The sequence below is a fragment of the Ranitomeya variabilis genome, chromosome 3 (genome assembly GCF_051348905.1).
Source record: "Ranitomeya variabilis isolate aRanVar5 chromosome 3, aRanVar5.hap1, whole genome shotgun sequence".
Classification (NCBI taxonomy): Eukaryota; Metazoa; Chordata; class Amphibia; order Anura; family Dendrobatidae; genus Ranitomeya; species Ranitomeya variabilis.
In genome coordinates this window covers 593,062,844-593,083,057 of record NC_135234.1, presented here as the reverse complement: position 1 = coordinate 593,083,057, position 20,214 = coordinate 593,062,844, and the positions used below count along the sequence as shown (strand labels likewise).

Here is a 20,214-nt window from a genome sequence, read left to right as displayed (position 1 = left end):
AAAAGGAGATATACACTTTGTAGCACTCGTTCTCCTTTTTCAAGGGACTCCTCACATGTGTATGTATGCCATTTCCCTGAGGAGCAGTGCCCCAAGAAGCGAGGCAATCCTTCCCGGCCAATGCTAAGTGTGAGACTGGGATAGTGAATGCCATAATACGGTGCACACTATCCCATTCTCACACTAAAGATCTGCATCCAAAAATGCTCCTCTGACTTTGCGGGCTCAGATCTCAGCCTCTGGGGGAGCAGGCTGCAAACGGGCAGAGATGTTTTTAGATAATCCTCTTGGCTTTATTACGCACTATGCGGTTTTTTCATTGAACCCTCCTGCGGTCTCTGGGGGCTCGAGGAACAGGGCGCCCCCAGAGCCATGTTAAGTCTATTGGAGGATTGAATGGCATTTACCTATCTCCCTTTAACTTTGATTTCTCCGCAACCGCGTGTCCGATAAACAATCCGAGACATACGTGCTGTAGATTGGACCGTGTTCTTTGCCAGAACCCATATCCTGAATGCGAGGCACCTGGTACCGAGGACCAGTGCCCCAAGAACCGTGACAAACCTCTGATCAGGCTGCTCATGTCTACTAAATGAGGTTACCCACTTTCCGGTGCTGGTATCTCGGCTTGTGAAGATCCCAGATAGCCCAATATTGCAGTGTGTACAGAGCTCAGGTAGACCTACACAATGAGAGATGGCGTTTTTTAATATTAAAAAGCGGCTTTAGTATCAGAAATTTCAAAATTCCAGTACCACTTGCTCCAGTTCTGACAGTCCAATAAAAAATTGGTGATATACACATTGTAGCATTCGTTCTCCCCTTTCCACGGACACCGCACATGTGTATGTATGCCATTTCCCTGAGGAGCAGCGCCCCAAGAAGCGATGCAATCCTTCCCGGCCAATGCTAAGTGTGAGACTGGGATAGTGAATGCCATAATACGGTGCACACTATCCCATTCTCACACTAAAAATCTGCATCCGAAAATGCTCCTCTGAATTTGCGGGCTCAGATCTCAGCCTCTGGGGGAGCAGGCTGCAAACGGGCAGAGATGTTTTTAGATAATCCTCTTGGCTTTATTACGCACTATGCAGTTTTTTCATTGAACCCTCCTGCGGTCTCTGGGGGCTTGAGGAACAGGGCGCCCCCAGAGCCATGTTAAGTCTATTGGAGGAATGAATGGCATTTCCCTATCTCCCTTTAACTTGGATTTCTCTGCAACCGCGTGTCCGATAAACAATCCGAGACATACGTGCTGTAGATTGGACCGTGTTCTTTGCCAGAACCCATATCCTGAATGCGAGGCACCTGGTACCGAGGACCAGTGCCCCAAGAACCGTGACAAACCTCTGATCGGGCTGCCCATGTCTACTAAATGAGGTTACCCACTTTCCGGTGCTGGTATCTCGGCTTGTGAAGATCCCAGATAGCCCAATATTGCAGTGTGTACAGAGCTCAAGAAGACCTACCAAAGGGTGAGTGGCACTTGTTAACATTCAAAGTGGTTCCAGCACCACAAATGTCTAAAATCGGTACCATTTGCTTTGATTCTGATGGTCCAATTGAAAAAAGGAGATATACACTTTGTAGCACTCGTTCTCCTTTTTCAAGGGACTCCTCACATGTGTATGTATGCCATTTCCCTCAGGAGCAGTGCCCCAAGAAGCGATGCAATCCTTCCCGGCCAATGCTAAGTGCGAGACTGGGATAGTGAATGCCATAATACGGTGCACACTATCCCATTCTCACACTAAAGATCTGCATCTGAAAATGCTCCTCTGATTTTGCGGGCTCAGATCTCAGCCTCTGGGGGAGCAGGCTGCAAACGGGAAGAGACATTTTTTAATAATCCTCTTGGCTTCATTACGCACTATGCAGTTTTTTCATTGAACCCTCCTGCGGTCTCTGGGGGCTCGAGGAACAGGGCGCCCCCAGAGCCATGTTAAGTCTATTGGAGGAATGAATGGCATTTCCCTATCTCCCTTTAACTTGGATTTCTCCGCAACCGCGTGTCCGATAAACAATCCGAGACATATGTGCTGTAGATTGGACCGTGTTCTTTGCCAGAACCCATATCCTGAATGCGAGGCACCTGGTACCGAGGACCAGTGCCCCAAGAGACGTGACAAGCCTCTGATCAGGCTGCCCATGTCTACTAAATGAGGTTACCCACTTTCCGGTGCTGGTATCTCGGCTTGTGAAGATCCCAGATAGCCCAATATTGCAGTGTGTACAGAGCTCAAGAAGACCTACCAAAGGGTGAGTGGCACTTGTTAACATTCAAAGTGGTTCCAGCACCACAAATGTCTAAAATCGGTACCATTTGCTTTGATTCTGAAGGTCCAATTGAAAAAAGGAGATATACACTTTGTGGCACTCGTTCTCCTCTTTCAAGAGACTCCTCACATGTGTATGTATGCCATTTCCCTGAGGAGCAGTGCCCCAAGAAGTGAGGCAATCCTTCCCGGCCAATGCTAAGTGTGAGACTGGGATAGTGAATGCCATAATACGGTGCACACTATCCCATTCTCACACTAAAGATCTGCATCCGAAAATGCTCCTCTGACTTTGCGGGCTCAGATCTCAGCCTCTGGGGGAGCAGGCTGCAAATGGGCAGAGATGTTTTTAGATTATCCTCTTGGCTTTATTAAGCACTATGCAGTTTTTTCATTGAACCCTCCTGCGGTCTCTGGGGGCTCGAGGAACAGGGCGCCCCCAGAGCCATGTTAAGTCTATTGGAGGAATGAATGGCATTTCCCTATCTCCCTTTAACTTGGATTTCTCCGCAACCGCGTGTCCGATAAACAATCCGAGACATACGTGCTGTAGATTGGACCGTGTTCTTTGCCAGAACCCATATCCTGAATGCGAGGCACCTGGTACCGAGGACCAGTGCCGCAAGAGACGTGACAAACCTCTGATCAGGCTGCTCATGTCTACTAAATGAGGTTACCCACTTTCCGGTGCTGGTATCTCGGCTTGTGAAGATCCCAGATAGCCCAATATTGCAGTGTGTACAGAGCTCAGGTAGACCTACACAATGAGAGATGGCGTTTGTTAATATTAAAAAGCGGCTTTAGTATCAGAAATTTCAAAATTCCTGTACCATTTGCTCCAGTTCTGACAGTCCAATCAAAAATTGGTGATATACACATTGTAGCATTCGTTCTCCCCTTTCCAGGGACACCGCACATGTGTATGTATGCCATTTCCCTCAGGAGCAGTGCCCCAAGAAGCGAGGCAATCCTTCCCGGCCAATGCTAAGTGTGAGACTGGGATAGTGAATGCCATAATACGGTGCACACTATCCCATTCTCACACTAAAGATCTGCATCCGAAAATGCTCCTCTGACTTTGCGGACTCAGATCTCAGCCTCTGGGGGAGCAGGCTGCAAACGGGAAGAGATATTTTTTAATAATCCTCTTGGCTTCATTACGCACTATGCCACTTTTTCATTGAACCCTCCAGCGGTTTCTAAGGGCTCAGGGAACAGGGCGCCCCCAGAACCATGTTAAGTCTATGGGAGGAATGGATGGCATTTGCCTCTCTCGCTTTAACTTGGATTTCTCCGCAACCGCGTGTCTGATAAACAATCTGAGATATACGTTCTGTAGATTGGACCGTGTTCTTTGCAGAGACACTTATCCTGAATGCGAGGCACCGTGTACCGAGGAGCAGTGCGCCGACAGCCGTGAACCCCCTCTGATCAGGCTGCCAATGTCTAGTAAATGAGGTTACCCACTTTCCGGTGCTGATATCTCGGCTAGTGAAGACCCCACATTCCCCAAACTTGCAGTGTGTACAGAGCTCAGGTAGACCTACACAATGAGAGATGGCGTTTGTTACTATTGAAAGCGGCTTTAGTACCAGACATTTCAAAATTCCAGTACCATTTGCTCCAGTTCTGAAGATGCAATCGAATATTGGTGATATACACATTGTAGCACTCATTCTCCCCTTTCCAGGGACACCGCACATGTGTATGTATGTTATTTCCCTGAGGAGCAGTGCCCCAAGAAGCGAGGCAATCCTTCCCGGCCAATGCTAAGTGTGAGACTGGGATAATGAATGCCATAATACGGTGCACACTATCCCATTCTCACACTAAAGATCTGCATCCGAAAATGCTCCTCTGACTTTGCAGGCTCAGATCTCAGCCTCTGGGGGAGCAGGCTGCAAACGGGCAGAGACGTTTTTAGATAATCCTCTTGGCTTTATTACGCACTATGCAGTTTTTTCATTGAACCCTCCTGCGGTCTCTGGGGGCTCGAGGAACAGGGCGCCCCCAGAGCCATGTTAAGTCTATTGGAGGAATGAATGGCATTTCCCTATCTCCCTTTAACTTGGATTTCTCCGCAACCGCGTGTCCGATAAACAATCCGAGACATACGTGCGGTAGATTGGACCGTGTTCTTTGCTGGAACCCATATCCTGAATGCGAGGCACCTGGTACCAAGGACCAGTGCCCCAAGAGACGTGACAAACCTCTGATCAGGCTGCCCATGTCTTCTAAATGAGGTTACCCTCATTTAGAGGTTACCCTCGGCGCACTGCTCCTCGGTACAAGGTGCCTCGCATTCAAAATATGGGTCCCTGCAAAGAACATGGTCCAATCTACAGAACCTATATCTTGGATTGTTGATCGGACACGCGGTTGCAGAGAAATCCAAGTTAAAGAGAGAGAGGGAAATGCCATTCATTCCTCCCTTAGACTTAACATGGTGTTGGGGGTGCCATCTTCCCCGATCCCCCAGAAACCGCAAGAAGGTTCAATGAATATATATATATATATATATATATATATATATATATATATATATATATATATATATATATATATATATATATATATATATATATATTAGGAATAGGATGATGGGGTATACTAGGAATAGGATGATGGGGTACATATATATATATACTAGGAATAGGATGATGGGGTACATATAGGAGGAGGATGATGGGGCCATATATATATATATATATATATATAAGGAGGAGGAGGATGGGGCCATATATACTAGGAAGAGGATGATGGGGCATTTATATATAGCAACCGTCATCCTCCTTCTTGTGTATATATATGCCCCATCATCCTCTTCCCAGTATATGTGGCCCCATCATCCTCTTCTTAGTATATATGACTCCAACATCCTTTTAGTATATATGGCCCCATCATTCTCCTATGTGTATATATATGGCCCCATCATCCTCTTCCTAGTTTATATATATTGCCCCATCATCCTCTTCCCAGTATATATGGCCCCATCATCCTCTTCCCAGTATATATGGCCCCATCATCCTCTTCCTAGTATATATGGCCCCATCCTCCTCGTATGTATATGGTCCCATCATCCTCCTCTTATATATTGCCCCATCATCCTCTTCCTATTATATATGGTCCCATCATCCTCCTAGTATATATGGTCCCATCATCCTCCTCTTATATATGGCCCCATCATCCTTCAGGGCTCCCACCATTTTAATTTCTTATTAAACAGGCTGTCTGCCACTCAAAGCCCTTTTTCTCCCCTTCATCATTATGAATCTTCCCATAATCCTTAGAGACTAAAGATTTTATGGCTCTACCACAGCAATCTGAAGTCCCTTACACCACTAGAATCCCTCCCTTAACAATAAGACACCCACCATTCACCTATGGGCTCCCAGTTCTTTTAAACAATGAAATTCAAGACAAACATATGTTTAGTTAAAAAGAAAAACAAAATTTATTGAACAAACCCCATCACATCAAATCAGTGCAAACATAGTAACATAGTAATGTAGGTTGAATAAAGACCTAGGTCCATCAAGTTCAACCTTTCTCCCCCAATTGTACTCCCCATACCAACACTACACTAACTTGCTGGGACTCGGCCTCACACATGAATTACCATTTTTATTATTACTGCACTATTACAATTACATATAAACCAGTTTATAATTTTTTAATTAGTTGTATTTTTGTATTACTGTTATGGTATTGCTATAATCCATGTACCTAAATCTGTTGATCCAGAAGAAGGCAAAAACCCCAGGATACATTCAGCCAATTTGCACCACGGGGAAAAATTCCTTCTCGACCCCTAGAAAGGCGATCGGTACAAGTACCCTGGATCAAAAGTACTACTATAGGTGTAACATGTTGTCTAATTTACCTATAACCCACAATGTTATGGGCATCAAGGAAATCATCCAGCCCTTTTTTGAAAGCTGTTATAGTGTCGGCCATAACTACCTCTTGTGATCGCCATTCCACAACCTGACTGCTCTGACTGTAAAGAACCCTTTCCTGTTTATGAACATGTTTTAATACAGTGTAACAAAAAATAGGTATTCAAATGTTCATTCAGCAAATTTGAATTTACGCTCCTTAAGGAAGAAGTGCAGTGCTGAGACATCTTCCTGGTGTTAAATAAATCATGTTTCTATGTATGCTCACATTGTGGGGCGTCACAATTCCCCTTTTCTGTCTCCATGCAGAGTTGGGGCAGCCACAGCCTCGATGTGAATGCTGCATCATGGCATCTGATTCTCAAGCTGCTCCTAGGAGTCTGATAAACACATGCCCTGATGTTGCACTCACATCGTGGCCACGACTAACTCCACTCTCTGCACGGAGGCAGAGAAAGGGGGAATGAGGCAGTCCCGCAATGTGAATGTATTGAGAAAATTGCTCTATTTAATAGGGTACATGTAACACTGGGAACTTGCCCCAGTCCTGCTCTTCTACTTTAAGTTAAAATATCTACTTTATTAAACAGCCCCCATCCCAACAAACCCCCACTAATAAATGTGTGTATTTGCATTCAAACATACATTTGTCAAGAAATAAAACATACTGTCATTATTAAACACTTATGGCAGGTCATAAGGTATTTCAAATTTTCTGATCACAGAAGGTCTCACAAGTCAGACCCAATATGATCAAAAGCTTTTGACATATCCAACAAAATCCATAGAAATGTCCATTCAACAGAATAAGTGTCCTTGTAAGAGTGTACTGTCTATTGTCCTGGTCTAAGTCTAACACTTTTTCCATTTTTCCAAAATATCCTTCACCCTCGGCAAGTTACATTTCCAAAGTCTCTGTGCAATACACCTCTTCACCTCCTCGTCATCTGGATGATCATCCTTAGGAAGTCCAAATATATAGTCCACTCGCATTCTGTTCTGTCTCCTCCTCCACCTATCATACAGATGTTGTCCATTCAGTGGGAACTTGTCCTGGTATTGTTTTAACATCAGTGGTTCTGTCACAACAGTTAGGGGATATAGGGAAATAAATCTTTGAAAATCTTTGAACATCCTCTTCTTTGGTCTCCATGGTGGGAGGTCCAGGCTTCGTTTCTTTTTCTTGATTAAACGTTTCTCTTTTTCAATTGCAGCTCTGTAAAAGACACATATATATTTTATTTAAAAAAACAAAAACAGAAGAATGCAATATTTGTGAAAGATTGATCAAGCAAAAATATTCTACTTTTCAAGTACTTACAGTGAGGTGGATGGCTTCTCTTGCAGTCTGTCGAGAATTTGTGTTGTCATCATGGATGCCTTCACCATATTTTCCATCAATAATATTAAATATGCTAAAATTAAAGAAAACAAAATTATGATGGATAATAGTCACAGTAAAAGAGCAGCACAACCATTAAACTGAGAAATGTTGGCAACAGGCAGGTGTTAAATTCAGAATCATAATAGAGGACATAAGGGATAAGCTTTAGTACTCCATGGTAAAGTAAAATCAATGTATTTTTATTCCATCATACAAGAGGAAAAATGTTGTGACATCACGCCAACTCACTCCATTATGTTCAAGCATGAGATTGATGTGTGAGGTGCTGAAACGTCATAACATGTATTCTGTTCTAAGATGGAATAAAAAACACGGGGTTGATTCAACTTTACCTTGGCATGCTGTAGGTTATTCCTTATAATGTAGAAAGATACATGGGTAAGAATAGAAATAGATGATAATGGAAAAGGAGAAATAAAATAAAAACGTATCTTTTTCATCCAAGTGACGTTGTAGGACGACGGGAACACATTTTGGCAGTGGCCCTTCTTTTGTCTATTAGATCTTCATGCCTTTAAAAGACAAAAAAAATAAAGATTGGAATTAAACCCTCATGAGAACAAACAGCTTGAGGGTTTTGTTTTTTTATTTTATTTTATAACTAATGTCTAACAGTAAGTTTTATCAGTGCCTTGAGGGGCTAATTTCCTGCCCCATCCTCTATCTCTGGAACCTCATTATCCTGTGCTGGGGAGAGGGTGATCTTGGATAATTAGATGGGTATATGAATAAAATAACCGTTACTATACAATCAGGTGATGATGCACAAACTAGCTATAGACTGGTTCATAATTTTGATGTATTCACCTTGTAGTCCAGATCTCATCCTCTTGGTCAGTCAGGTCCGCTTGTAGTCTTCAGTCTTCTTCCCTGTGGTTTCCCTGCTGGGCAGTGCAGGCTTCGACATCCCTAAGGAAAAGTTAAAAAAACCTTAGATTTTAATGTATTTAGAAGAAAAGTATTAAATATATTAAAACATACAATGCAATAACAAGTCCACATTCCTAGATGTTTAAGTTCTCAAAATGCTAATGTTTTGAAGAGGTCACTGATTTGCCTGGGTGATTGTTGAGTCATGTTGACTCCACAGTGTAAGGGTACCGTCTCACATAACGATTTACCAACGATCACGACCAGCGATACGACCTGGCCGTGATCATTGGAAAGTCGTTGTGTGGTCGCTGGGGAGCTGTCACACAGACAGCTCTCCAGCGACCAACGATGCCAAGGTCCCGGGTAACCAGGGTAAACATCGGGTTACTAAGCGCAGGGCCGCGCTTAGTAACCCGATGTTTACCGTGGATGCCAGCGTAAAAGTAAAAAAAAAAAACCAGTACATACTCACATTCCGGTGTCCGTCAGGTCCCTTGCCGTCTGCTTCCCGCTCTGACTGAGTGCCGCTGTAAAGTGAAAGCAGATCACAGCGGTGACGTCACCACTGTGATCTGCTCTTACTTTCCGGCCGGCAGACAGTCAGAGCGGGAAGCAGACGGCAAGGGACCTGACGGACACCGAAATGTGAGTATGTACTGTTTTTTTTTTTTTTACTTTTACGCTGGTAACCACGGTAAACATCGGGTTACTAAGCGCCTGGAGATTACCCTGTTTTTTTGTATTTTGGGGCTTTATTATTTGCTGCAAATAAATACAAAATTTTTAGCTTTGAATTTCGCAGACATATTGTCAGTAGTTTAGAGTAAAATAACAATGTACACTTTACTCAAATATACCTATAAAGAGAAAAATCAGAGAAACTGACAATTTTGCAGTGATCTCTTATTTTTTGCCAGAGCTGTATATACACTGTCCCTACCCCCTGTAAACAGCCTTTTGTATATAGATATACAGAATTACACCAAAATTACTATGTACACTCTAATGTAAACTTATCAAAATCATTTGTTTAGTTGAAGGCTATTTTATGACCAATAATTTAAAATTTGAAATATGTATTCCATTAGTTAAAGGATATATATATATATATACATACATACTCCATGAGAATGAATATTTGAACTTACTTTAGCCGATTTCGGGCTTGAAACTGAAGTTCGGTATCCAAAAGTGTAAGAAAATAAATATATCTTCTAGAAGCGATGTCCAAAATTGCAATATCAATCTCTGAAAAGAAATCAATATTAGGAAAATAGCACAAGTGATATTTAAGGTAAGCAAGCAATAGCTATTCAGCTAGTCTGGCAAAATAGTATAAATGTAGCAGGTTTTATTTGCTTCATAGGTAGGCGGAGTAAAGGCCCCGTCTCACATAGCGATTTACCAACGATCACGACCAGCGATACGACCTGGCCGTGATCGTTGGTAAGTCGCTGTGTGGTCGCTGGGGAGCTGTCACACAGACCGCTCTCTCCAGCGACCAACGATCAGGGGAACGACTTCGGCATCGTTGAAACTGTCTTCAACGATGCTGAAGTCCCCCTGCAGCACCCGGGTAACCAGGGTAAACATCGGGTTACTAAGCGCAGGGCCGCGCTTAGTAACCCAATGTTTACCCTTGTTACCAAAAAAAACAAACACTACATACTCGCCTTTCGGTGTCCGTCAGGTCCCTTGCCGTCTGCTTCCTGCTCTGACTGAGCCGCCGTACAGTGAGAGCAGAGCGCAGCGGTGACGTCACTGCTGTGCTGTGCTCTCACTGTACGGCCGGCAGTCAGTCAGAGCAGGAAGCAGACGGCAAGGGACCTGACGGACATCAGATGGTGAGTATGTACTGTGTTTTTTTTTTTTTTTACATTTACGCTGGTAACCAGGGTAAACATCAGGTTACTAAGCGCGGCCCTGCGCTTAGTAACCCGATGTTTACCCTGGTTACCAGTGAAGACATCACTGGATCAGTGTCACACACACCGATTCAGCGATGTCAGTGGGACCTCAACGACCAAAAAAAGGTCCAGGCCATTCCGACACGACCAGCGATCTCACAGCAGGGGCCTGATCGCTGGTACGTGTCAAACATAGCGAGATCGCTACTGAGGTCACTGTTGCGTCACAAAACTTGTGACTCAGCAGCGATCTCGCTATGTGAGACGGGGCCTTAAGGCTTGTGATTGGACTTTTTGAAAAAGAATGGCTGCCCTCGCCCTCTTTTCATTAGGTGTTATCAGTCCATCAGTGGGTAAAGAGTAAGAAGGATTAAGGGTGTTTTTGTAAATAAAGTGTTTGCAAGTGTGTGTATGTGTATGTATATATTGTTTATTTTAGCCAAGTTCCTACCTGTCTCAATACACTTTTATAGAGAATTGGCACTCTGAAAAGAATGCGAAATTTAGAATCATTGATCATATTCCTCCACTTAGAAATGATGGCAGCAGGGTGCATTTACTTAAAAAATGGTTTTCTTTTTTCTTTCTTTGATAGATTGTGCATTTGCTGGTGAGATCCCTGGAAACTATTATTCATCCCTATACAATATCTATTACTGTACTAATATGCAAGGATACATGTTGTGACATCACACCAACTCACACTGTTATGTTCAAGCATGAGATTGATGTGTGAGGTGCTGAAACGTCATAACATGTATTCTGTTCTAAGATGGAATAAAAAACACGGGGTTGATTCAACTTTACCTTGGCATGCTGTAGGTTATTCCTTATAATGTAGAAAGATACATGGGTAAGAATAGAAATGGATGATAATGGTGAAGGAGAAATAAAATATAAACTTATCTTTTTCATGCAAGTGACGTAGTAGGACGACTGGTACATGCTTGGGCAGAGTGTAGGAGACGTAGGGAGATGATGGGAACACATTTTGGCAGTGGCCCTCCTCTCTGTTGGATCTTTATGCTTTGAAAAGAGAAAAAAAAATGAAGATTGAAATTACAACCTCATGAGGATAAACAGCATGAGGGTTTTTTTTTTTTTTTTATTTTCTTTTCCAATAACTAATGTCAAACAATGAGTATTGTCAGTGCCTTTAAGGGGGCTCCTTTCCTGCCCCATCCTCTATCTCTGGAACCTCATTATCCTGTGCTGGGGAGAGGGTGATCTTGGATAATTAGATGGGTATATGAATAAAATGACCATTAGAATACAATCAGGTGATGATGCACAAACTAGCTATAGACTGGTTCATAATTTTGATGTATTCACCTTGTAGTCCAGATCTCATCCTCTTGGTCAGTCAGGTACGCTTGTAGTCTTCAGTCTTCTTCCCTGTGGTTTCCCTCTTGGGCAGTGCAGGCTTCGGCATCCCTAAGGAGAAGTTAAAAAAACCTTATATTTTACTGTATTTAGAAAGCAAAGTAGTAAATATATTAAAACATACACTGCAATACCAAGTCCACATTCCTAGATGAGTGAGTTCCCAAAATGCTAATGTTTTCAAGTGGTCACTGATTTGCCTGGGTGATTGTTGAGTCATGTTGACTCCAAGGTGTCTGGCTAGGTTCATGATTGGATTAAAAAGTTAAGAGGTCACTGACTTGCCTGGGTGATTGTTGAGTCATGTTGACTCCAAGGTGTCTGGCTAGGTTCATGATTGGATTAAAAAGTTAGCATGTTATAAAGAGGCATAAAGGTATTTATGGAGGTACCAGGGCTGTGAAAAGTGTAATTTTTATGTAACTGACAAACATGGTGGTGCAGGTTTAATGTTAGAATGATCAAAGTAGTTATGAAGAGCTAAAATAGCTTTTCATAGCTGGGGCATAGCTAAAAAATAAAATAAAAATGTGATATTACAGAGTGTGCACAGGTTTGGGCAGTGTCCTCATCAAGGCGACGTAGGTAGACGACGGGAACACGTTTTGGTAGTGTGTCCCTTCTACAGTCTGTTGGGTCTTCATGCCTTTAAAAGACAAAAAAATTAAGACTGGAATTACTACCTTATATGAGATTTTGAGGGTTTTATTGTATTTTATTTTCCAATCACTAATGTCAGACAGTGAACACTCATTACCTTGTGTGGCTCCTGTCCTGCCCCATCCTCTTTCTCTTGGACCTCGTTACCTTGAGCTGAGGAGAGGGTGATCTTGCTCTGGAAAAAGATAATTAGATGGGTATATGAATAAAATGACCATTGGTATACAATCAGGTGATGATGCACAAACTAACTATAGACAGGTTCATAATTTTGATGTATTCACCTTGTAGTCCAGATCTCATCCGGTTCACTAATTTGTTCTTCTTCGCTACTGTCTTCCTCTTGGTCAGTCATGTCCACTTGGAGTCTTCGGTCTTCTTCCCTGCGGTCTCCTTCCTGGGCAGTGCAGGCTTCGGCATCCCTAAGGAAGAGTTAGAAAACTTTATTTTACTTTTTTGTAACTGTCTTTCATGGTGGTGGAGGTTTATTGTTCAAAGAATTAAAGTTTAATGTTATAGCTAAAATAGCTTTTCATACCTGGGACACAGCTCAAAAATGGGATATTACAGAGCTTATATGAATTTACTACCCACAAAATATTACCTTGAAGTGCTGGCTTGAGGCTCATCACTGGTTTCTTCCCCTGCCTGTGCCACTAGTTTGTATGCATGACATATGTCCGTCAGGGTCTTCTCTCTGTATGTCCTTTCAGCAGTCATATTGGTATGCGCAAGATATTTTGCAAAGAGACACTTCTCTGAGTCAGAATATTTTGGGAGAGTCCATGTCTCACATACCCTCCTCACAAGTTGACTTGAGATAACCGGAAGTTTGTACCTAGAAAGAAATACAGAAAAAATAAAATACATTGCACTATATTATTGAAGAATGATAAAAAAAACAGGGGTGTCAGTGTCCCTGATTCACATGAATGGGTTCCATGTTCGGGTTGTGGTACTGTTCTGTGACCCGAACTTGAACTTTTAATAAAATGTTCGGCATTTGGCTGAACCCCCCACCCAGGCCGGAACAGTCAGTGTTTCGCCCATCACTACTTCAGAGTGCCATTCATTGCATATTTTGGATGCTGCACATGTGATTGGCACACAATAGATCAATCATATTACCCCAAAACAGTTTGCTACCACTGCCAATCCAACCTAGAAAGGAATGCTGAAAAAAATACATAGCACTAAATTTACTATTGAAGAATGATAAGTCATGGCACTGTGCTTTTTATTCAAGAATAATTGGTCATTTTTGTAAATCTTACTTGTGATGGTACCGTGCAATGTCATTTGAGACATTGAAGAGCTCCTTCCCTGAGGTAGAGAGGAAAAATGTCTCTTGTGGCGAGTTCTTCCTCACAAGCTTCGGTCTGACTCTTTCAAAGTAAACTCTGAACCACTAGAAATAAAACAAAACCAAATCTTAATAAATAATATAGTAAAATAGAAATGTGTCATCATGTATTACATCATAAATTAATAAGGAGCATAACTAAATCTCACCATTTCTTCCTCCTTAGATAGGACAAATGTGGCCACTTGCTGTGTAGCGGTCTTGTGTAACTTTACACCGATAACAACAAGGTCTTCCCCATCATATGTGTGGCTAATCCTCTCCTTCCACTCGGACACCTAAGGATGCAGAGACTGAAGGTTAGCCATGAAGAAAAGTAAACCAAAAATGAGTATGAGTACTGAAAAGACTAGAAGAGAGGGACTTACAGTCATGTTCCGTACGACCCCCGGTCGCTGCAGATGCTTCAGCAGGAGCAGGGCCTGCAGATAGTAAATTATCTCCAGCTGGGTGCCTTGAAGGTCACATCCATCTTTGATAGCTTGAACACACTTTAAAAATGGTTCTTTTGCCACATCCAGGATTTTCCGGCACTCCTGAGGTGTATGTTGCGATGTTGTCAGTGCCAGGTACCTAAAAATAATGTAATGGAATATTATGGTATATACAAGCAACACAGTACAAATATATAAACAATATCTACTTCAACACTAAGTGTATGAGGGTTATGAGATCTTCTAAGAAGAAAAAAGTGTAACGGGCACCCCAAAAATAAATGTAATAAGGTAATGAAGGGAACCAAAATCAAGGGTTGCTGCTCACTACGCAAACAGTGACTTACAAAAGGAGAGAGAATGCTGCATAGTATAATGGAGTGCACACAACACAATAATAGGAAATCAGATCGTATTTTGTTACAAATATGCACAAACCAAACCATTAAAATCAAAAACATACATGGTGAATATGGAATAATGAGATATCGCCAAAAATGGGAGGAAATAATATACATGGTGTCAATATTGCATTCCATATTGCAATGTTTTAGGGTTGGGGGAAATTTTATGAAGGAGAAAATATGAAATGCTGTATATTATAAAATCTAAATATATATATTAGCTCAAAATACATATTGGCTCATAACCCACCTTTTGCTGACAACTTCTCTTGATATTCCCTTTGACAACCTCTTTTGTATATCCTCGGTCACGGTCAGAAAAAACTCACATGACTTAAACAGTGCACGGTTTCTTTCAAAGAGGTTGGAGGCTCTCAAATTGTAAGTCATGAACCTACGCACATGTTTTAGGTAGTTGAATATGGTCTGATTTGCCAGATTCAGGTGCCGCAGCTTTGTAAAGAAGGAGTGGACCCTTTGTACATCTTTTACAAAGTCCAGATTGGCAACTTTGGGGTTCATGTAAAAGAGGAACCTGGCTACATCCGCAACTTCCTGTCTGAAGTATCTCACCCCCAAGGTGTGCTGTAAATAGTTGGAGAAGCCCACCAGCAGTGGGTCCTGCAAAGAGTGGCGTTTGTATAAACCAGCTGCCATCATCTTCTTTCTTGTATCCACTGTCCATCTTGTCTGCAGGGCTCTGTAATTGGGGAGAAATAAAGACAGCTCAGGCATTAGACATTTTTTAACCAATTCTCTTGTTACTACTTTTTGTCACATAACGTAACATATAACGGACTAGCAAACCTGTATGTTCGACCATCAGCCACAGTCAGGCTTAAAATATAATCATATAAGCAAAATGATGTCAACGGTCGATTAATTACATAGTGCTTCATGTATAAACACAAGAGTCAAATAAAATGGGTACATCAACTCACCAGTTAGTAGACAAGGTGCATAAGGTCCAAAAGGAGTAGGTGCCGTGGATGGGCAGAGATCCTGGGCCGACACCCAGGCGTAACAAGCAATATCAAAATAGGAGGAAGTCCAGACATCATCAGATTGAAGAAGGAGATATAATGGATATTTTATATGTTTCATCTTTATTGGTGTCCATTATAAAAGAATTACACCTGAAACACGTAAGCAAATTATTTTATGATGGACACCAATAAAGATGGAAAAAAAAACCCCAATATCTCTCCTCCTTCCATGTGACGCTTGTTGGACTTTCTACTATTTTGATTTTGCTTGATAAACATAATAGACATATGGCCTACTTATGGCAAACCTCCAGAGGTTTCATAGGTAACAGTTGAAGGGAAAGGGAGGAGGTGAAGGAGGATGGGGTAGGGAAAGCTAGGGTATACAAGGACATACAGAAGGGTGAACATCTTATGTCAGAAAAAGTAGACTTTAACAGTGCTTAGAGGATATAGGCACTCTATACATGCTGACCTCTGTGTGGTTTGATCAGAACCCTCTTCCTCCACATTTTCTTCATCGTGACCTTCCTCAGGTGGCCGTGTAGATTCAACATCTCTATGACCTTCTTCTCTGCTGTCTTCTCCTTTGTCATGTCTTTCTTCTTCTTCTTCTTCTTCTTCTTCTTCTTCTTCTTCTTCTATATGCCAGTCTTCTGTAGGCTTTTCAGGCTCCAATAGGGTGGGTACATTTTCAACTTCATGCTCTTCGTGTGCAGGTGTAACCTCCATTTCTTCTTCTGTGTCCTCTGGGGCCAGTACACCTGCAACCTTCTCTTTTAGTACCTCAGTTTGAGCAGCGGTTGTTGGCTCTGATGAAGCACCAGCAGAAAATGGTGCAGAGGTAGATGGTTTGTTGAATATTACAAACCCTCTTTCTTCCAAGAAGGGGACCACATTCTCCAGGGATCCAAGAGACAGGATCTCTTCATAATCGATAGCCGTTCCCTTGGACGCAATGTTGACCAGCGTCTGTTTGGCTGATTCCAGAGTGGCTTTTCTGTCATCTTCACTGCTTATTTTCATACATGTCCGCTTTAAATGCGTAGAGAGGATTTTTTGTGGCCTGAAGCATAATGGGCAAGTCTTCGGTGTTCGGTTGTGACTGTTAAAAAGGCAGAGATATTAGTTATTAAATGCTCCATTTATGAAGGTCCAAAGCTTATCCATAAGTAAAGCATCTCATGAAAGTACACAATTACACCAAAATCACTATATGAACACTCTAATGTAAATTTATCAAAATCAATTGTTTAGCTGAAGCCTATTTTATGACCAAAAGTGTTTAGCATTTGATAATATTTATTCAATCATTTAAAGGATATACCAGGTCTGTATTTTACGCTAGGCATTGGGGGTCTGGTACCTAGGGCAGAGGGTGGAGCCTAGCTTGGGATTTTTTTAAAAATACATGTATATCTCTATCTATATATATCTCTATATCTATTTATCTATATTTATATATCTATCTATATATCTAGGTCTGATGCCTAGGGCGGTGGGTCAAGGGGGTGAAGCCAGGCTCAGGATTTAAAAAAAAAAAAATATATATATATATATATATATATATATATATATATATATATATATATATTTATGTTCCCTCCCTTCCCCTCCTCTCCCCAGACTCCATAACAAAGCTCCAATCAGCTCCCTGACCCCTTGGGCTGTGGCGTGCACACTCTGCTGATGTCACTGCAGCACGATGAGAAGACCTCATCACGCTAAGTACTTCTGATCTGTAGGGGGCGCGCCCACTTAAAGTGCCTAGGACAGCATGAATGTCAAATATGACCCTGGATATTTCCTCCATGAGTATAAAATATTTGAACTTACAGTTTAGCAGTCTTCATGTTTGAAACTGAAAAAAAATGTTAAAAAAGCAATATTAGGAAAATGGCAAAAGTGACACACAAAATAAGCATCATAGGTAGGCAGCACGGTAGGGGTAGTAAGGGATATATATCCTCCAGACTTCTTGGATACAAACCCTGGACCACACCCCATGTGTACAGACCCCAGAACCATACCCCTGTATACAGGTATATATATATATACATATATATATATATATATATATATATATATATATATATATATATATATATATATATATATAATTACACCAAAATTACGATGTGCACTCTAATGTAAACTTATCAAAATCATTTGTTTAGCTGAAGGCTATTTTATGACTAATAATTGTAAACATTTGATAATATGTATTCAATTATTTAAAGGAAATATCCTCCATGAGAATTAATATTTGAACTTACTTTAGCAGACTTCGGGCTTGAAACTGAAGTTCGGTATCCAAAAGTTTAAGAAAACAAATAAATCTTCTAAAAGCGGTGTCCAAAAGTACAATATCAATCTCTGAAAAAAAAGCAATATTAGGAAAATAGCACAAGTGATATTTAATGTAAGCAAGCAAAAGCTATTCAGCTAGTCTGGCAAAATAGTTTATAAGTGTAACAGTTTTGTGCTTCATAGGTAGGCGGAGTAAGGCTTGTGATTGGACATTTTGAAAAAGAATGGCTCTCTCCTTCCCCCTTCATTATGTGTTATCAGCTCAGTAGTAGGTGAGGAGACAGCACGTCTGAGGGGTTTTTGTTAATAAAGTGTTTGCGAGTGTGTATAGCCCCCGTCTCACTAAAGGCCCCGTCTCACATAGCGAGATCGCTAGCGAGATCGCTGCTGAGTCACAAGTTTTGTGATGCAACAGCGACCTCAGTAGCGATCTCGCTATGTGTGACACGTACCAGCGATCAGGCCCCTGCTGCGAGATCGCTGGTCGTGTCAGAATGGCCTGGACCTTTTTTTGGTCGTTGAGGTCCCGCTGACATCGCTGAATCGGTGTGTGTGACACCGATCCAGCGATGTCTTCACTGGTAACCAGGGTAAACATCGGGTTACTAAGCGCAGGGCCGCGCTTAGTAACCCGATGTTTACCCTGGTTACCAGCGTAAATGTAAAAAAAAAAAAACAGTACATACTCACCATCTGTTGCCCGTCAGGTCCCTTGGCGTCTGCTTCCTGCTCTGACTGAGCCGCCGTAAAGTGAGAGCACAGCAGTGACGTCACCGCTGCGCTCTGCTCTCAGCTCTCACTGTACGGCGGCTCGGTCAGAGCAGGAAGCAGACGGCAAGGGACCTGACGGACATCAGATGGCGAGTATGTACTGTTTTTTTTTTTTGGTAACCAGGGTAAACATCGGGTTACTAAGCGCGGCCCTGCGCTTAGTAACCCGATGTTTACCCTGGTTATCCGGGTGCTGCAGGGGGACTTCGGCATCGTTGAAGACAGTTTCAACGATGCCGAAGTCGTTCCCCTGATCGTTGGTCGCTGGAGAGAGCTGTCTGTGTGACAGCTCCCCAGCGACCACACAGCGACCACACAGCGACGCTGCAGCGATCAGCATCGTTGTCTGTATCGCTGCAGCGTCGCTGTGTGAGACGGGGCCTTAAGCGAGATCACTAGCGAGATCGTTGTTGAATCACAAGTTTTGTGACGCAACAGCGACCTCCGTAGCGATCTCGCTATGTGTGACACGTAGCAGCGACCAGGCCCCTGCTGTGAGATCGCTGGTCGTGTCGGAATGGCCTGGACCTTTTTTTGATTGTTGAGGTCCCGCTGGGTAGCACACATCGCTGTGTTTGACACCTTACCAACGACCTCGTTGACGACTCAGACACTGAATCGTCATAAAAGCTCCCATGTGACATCGTTGTACAGGTCGCTACAGGTCGCTGGTGAGATGTCAAACAGTGAGATCGCAGCTGCGATCGTTGGAAGATCTCACTGTTTGACATCTCAACAGCGACCACATAGCGACGCAGCAACGATCCCTGACAGGTCGTATCGTTGTCGGGATCGCTTTAGCGTCGCTAAGTGAGACGGGGCCTTATATGTATGTATATATATACATATCCGAGAATAGACCCCTATATGCAGTCCTTGTATACAGATAAATACAAATAAATCACTATGTACACTCTAATGTAAATGTATCTAAATCAATTGTTTAGCTGAAGTGTGTTTTATGACTAGTGTTGAGCGATACCTTCCGATATCCAGAAGTATTGGTATTGGATTGGATCGGCCGATATTCAAAAAATATCGGATCTCGCCGGTACCGATACCCGATACCAATGCAAGTCAATGGGACCAAAATATCGGAATTAAAATAAACCCTTTCTTTCCTTGTAGGTTCATTCTACTTGAAGGAAAACAACTAAGAATAATGTAGGATGTATTGGGGGAGGTGGAGGAGACATTAAAGGCATACAGAGACCGTGCAGACAGTCATGAACGGTGCTGCAAGGCCAAAAAAAACTCCTCTATGTAATCCTATATAGTGTTTTTCCACAATCTAGCAGGATACGGATGGAAAGCCACTAATAGGATCAATTTGAAAAAATGTGCAGCAGGCTGCACTATTTGAAAAACGAACAATGGAATGGTACGAGGCAGTGACGCACCCTGAGCTGACTACAACCGGCTGTGGCTGCAAAACAGACTACAGAGTGAGCTACACTCACACAGAGACCTTGCAGACAGCCGTGAACAGCGCTGCAAGGCAAAAAAAAGATCTCACACAGCGGATGCTAAATTAGCCTGG

At 42.4% G+C, this 20,214-nt stretch overlaps 1 protein-coding gene across 1 annotated transcript; it reads right to left on the bottom strand.

The window, feature by feature from the left end:
* Positions 1-5,709: 5,709 nt before the first annotated feature.
* LOC143817742 (uncharacterized) lies at positions 5,710-18,007 on the bottom strand. Its single transcript, XM_077299228.1, has 17 exons — positions 17,870-18,007; positions 17,430-17,454; positions 16,069-16,698; positions 14,858-15,307; positions 14,138-14,342; positions 13,919-14,047; positions 13,681-13,814; positions 13,011-13,244; positions 12,691-12,828; positions 12,504-12,581; positions 12,287-12,392; positions 11,696-11,797; positions 10,815-11,389; positions 9,605-9,704; positions 8,391-8,492; positions 7,500-8,095; positions 5,710-7,394 (listed from the first exon to the last, which is right to left on the bottom strand). Exons 2-12 carry the CDS (start codon positions 17,444-17,446, stop codon positions 11,723-11,725), a joined length of 2,196 nt encoding a protein of 731 aa, XP_077155343.1. The 5' UTR covers positions 17,447-17,454; positions 17,870-18,007; the 3' UTR covers positions 5,710-7,394; positions 7,500-8,095; positions 8,391-8,492; positions 9,605-9,704; positions 10,815-11,389; positions 11,696-11,722.
* Between the last annotated feature and the right edge of the window lie 2,207 nt (positions 18,008-20,214).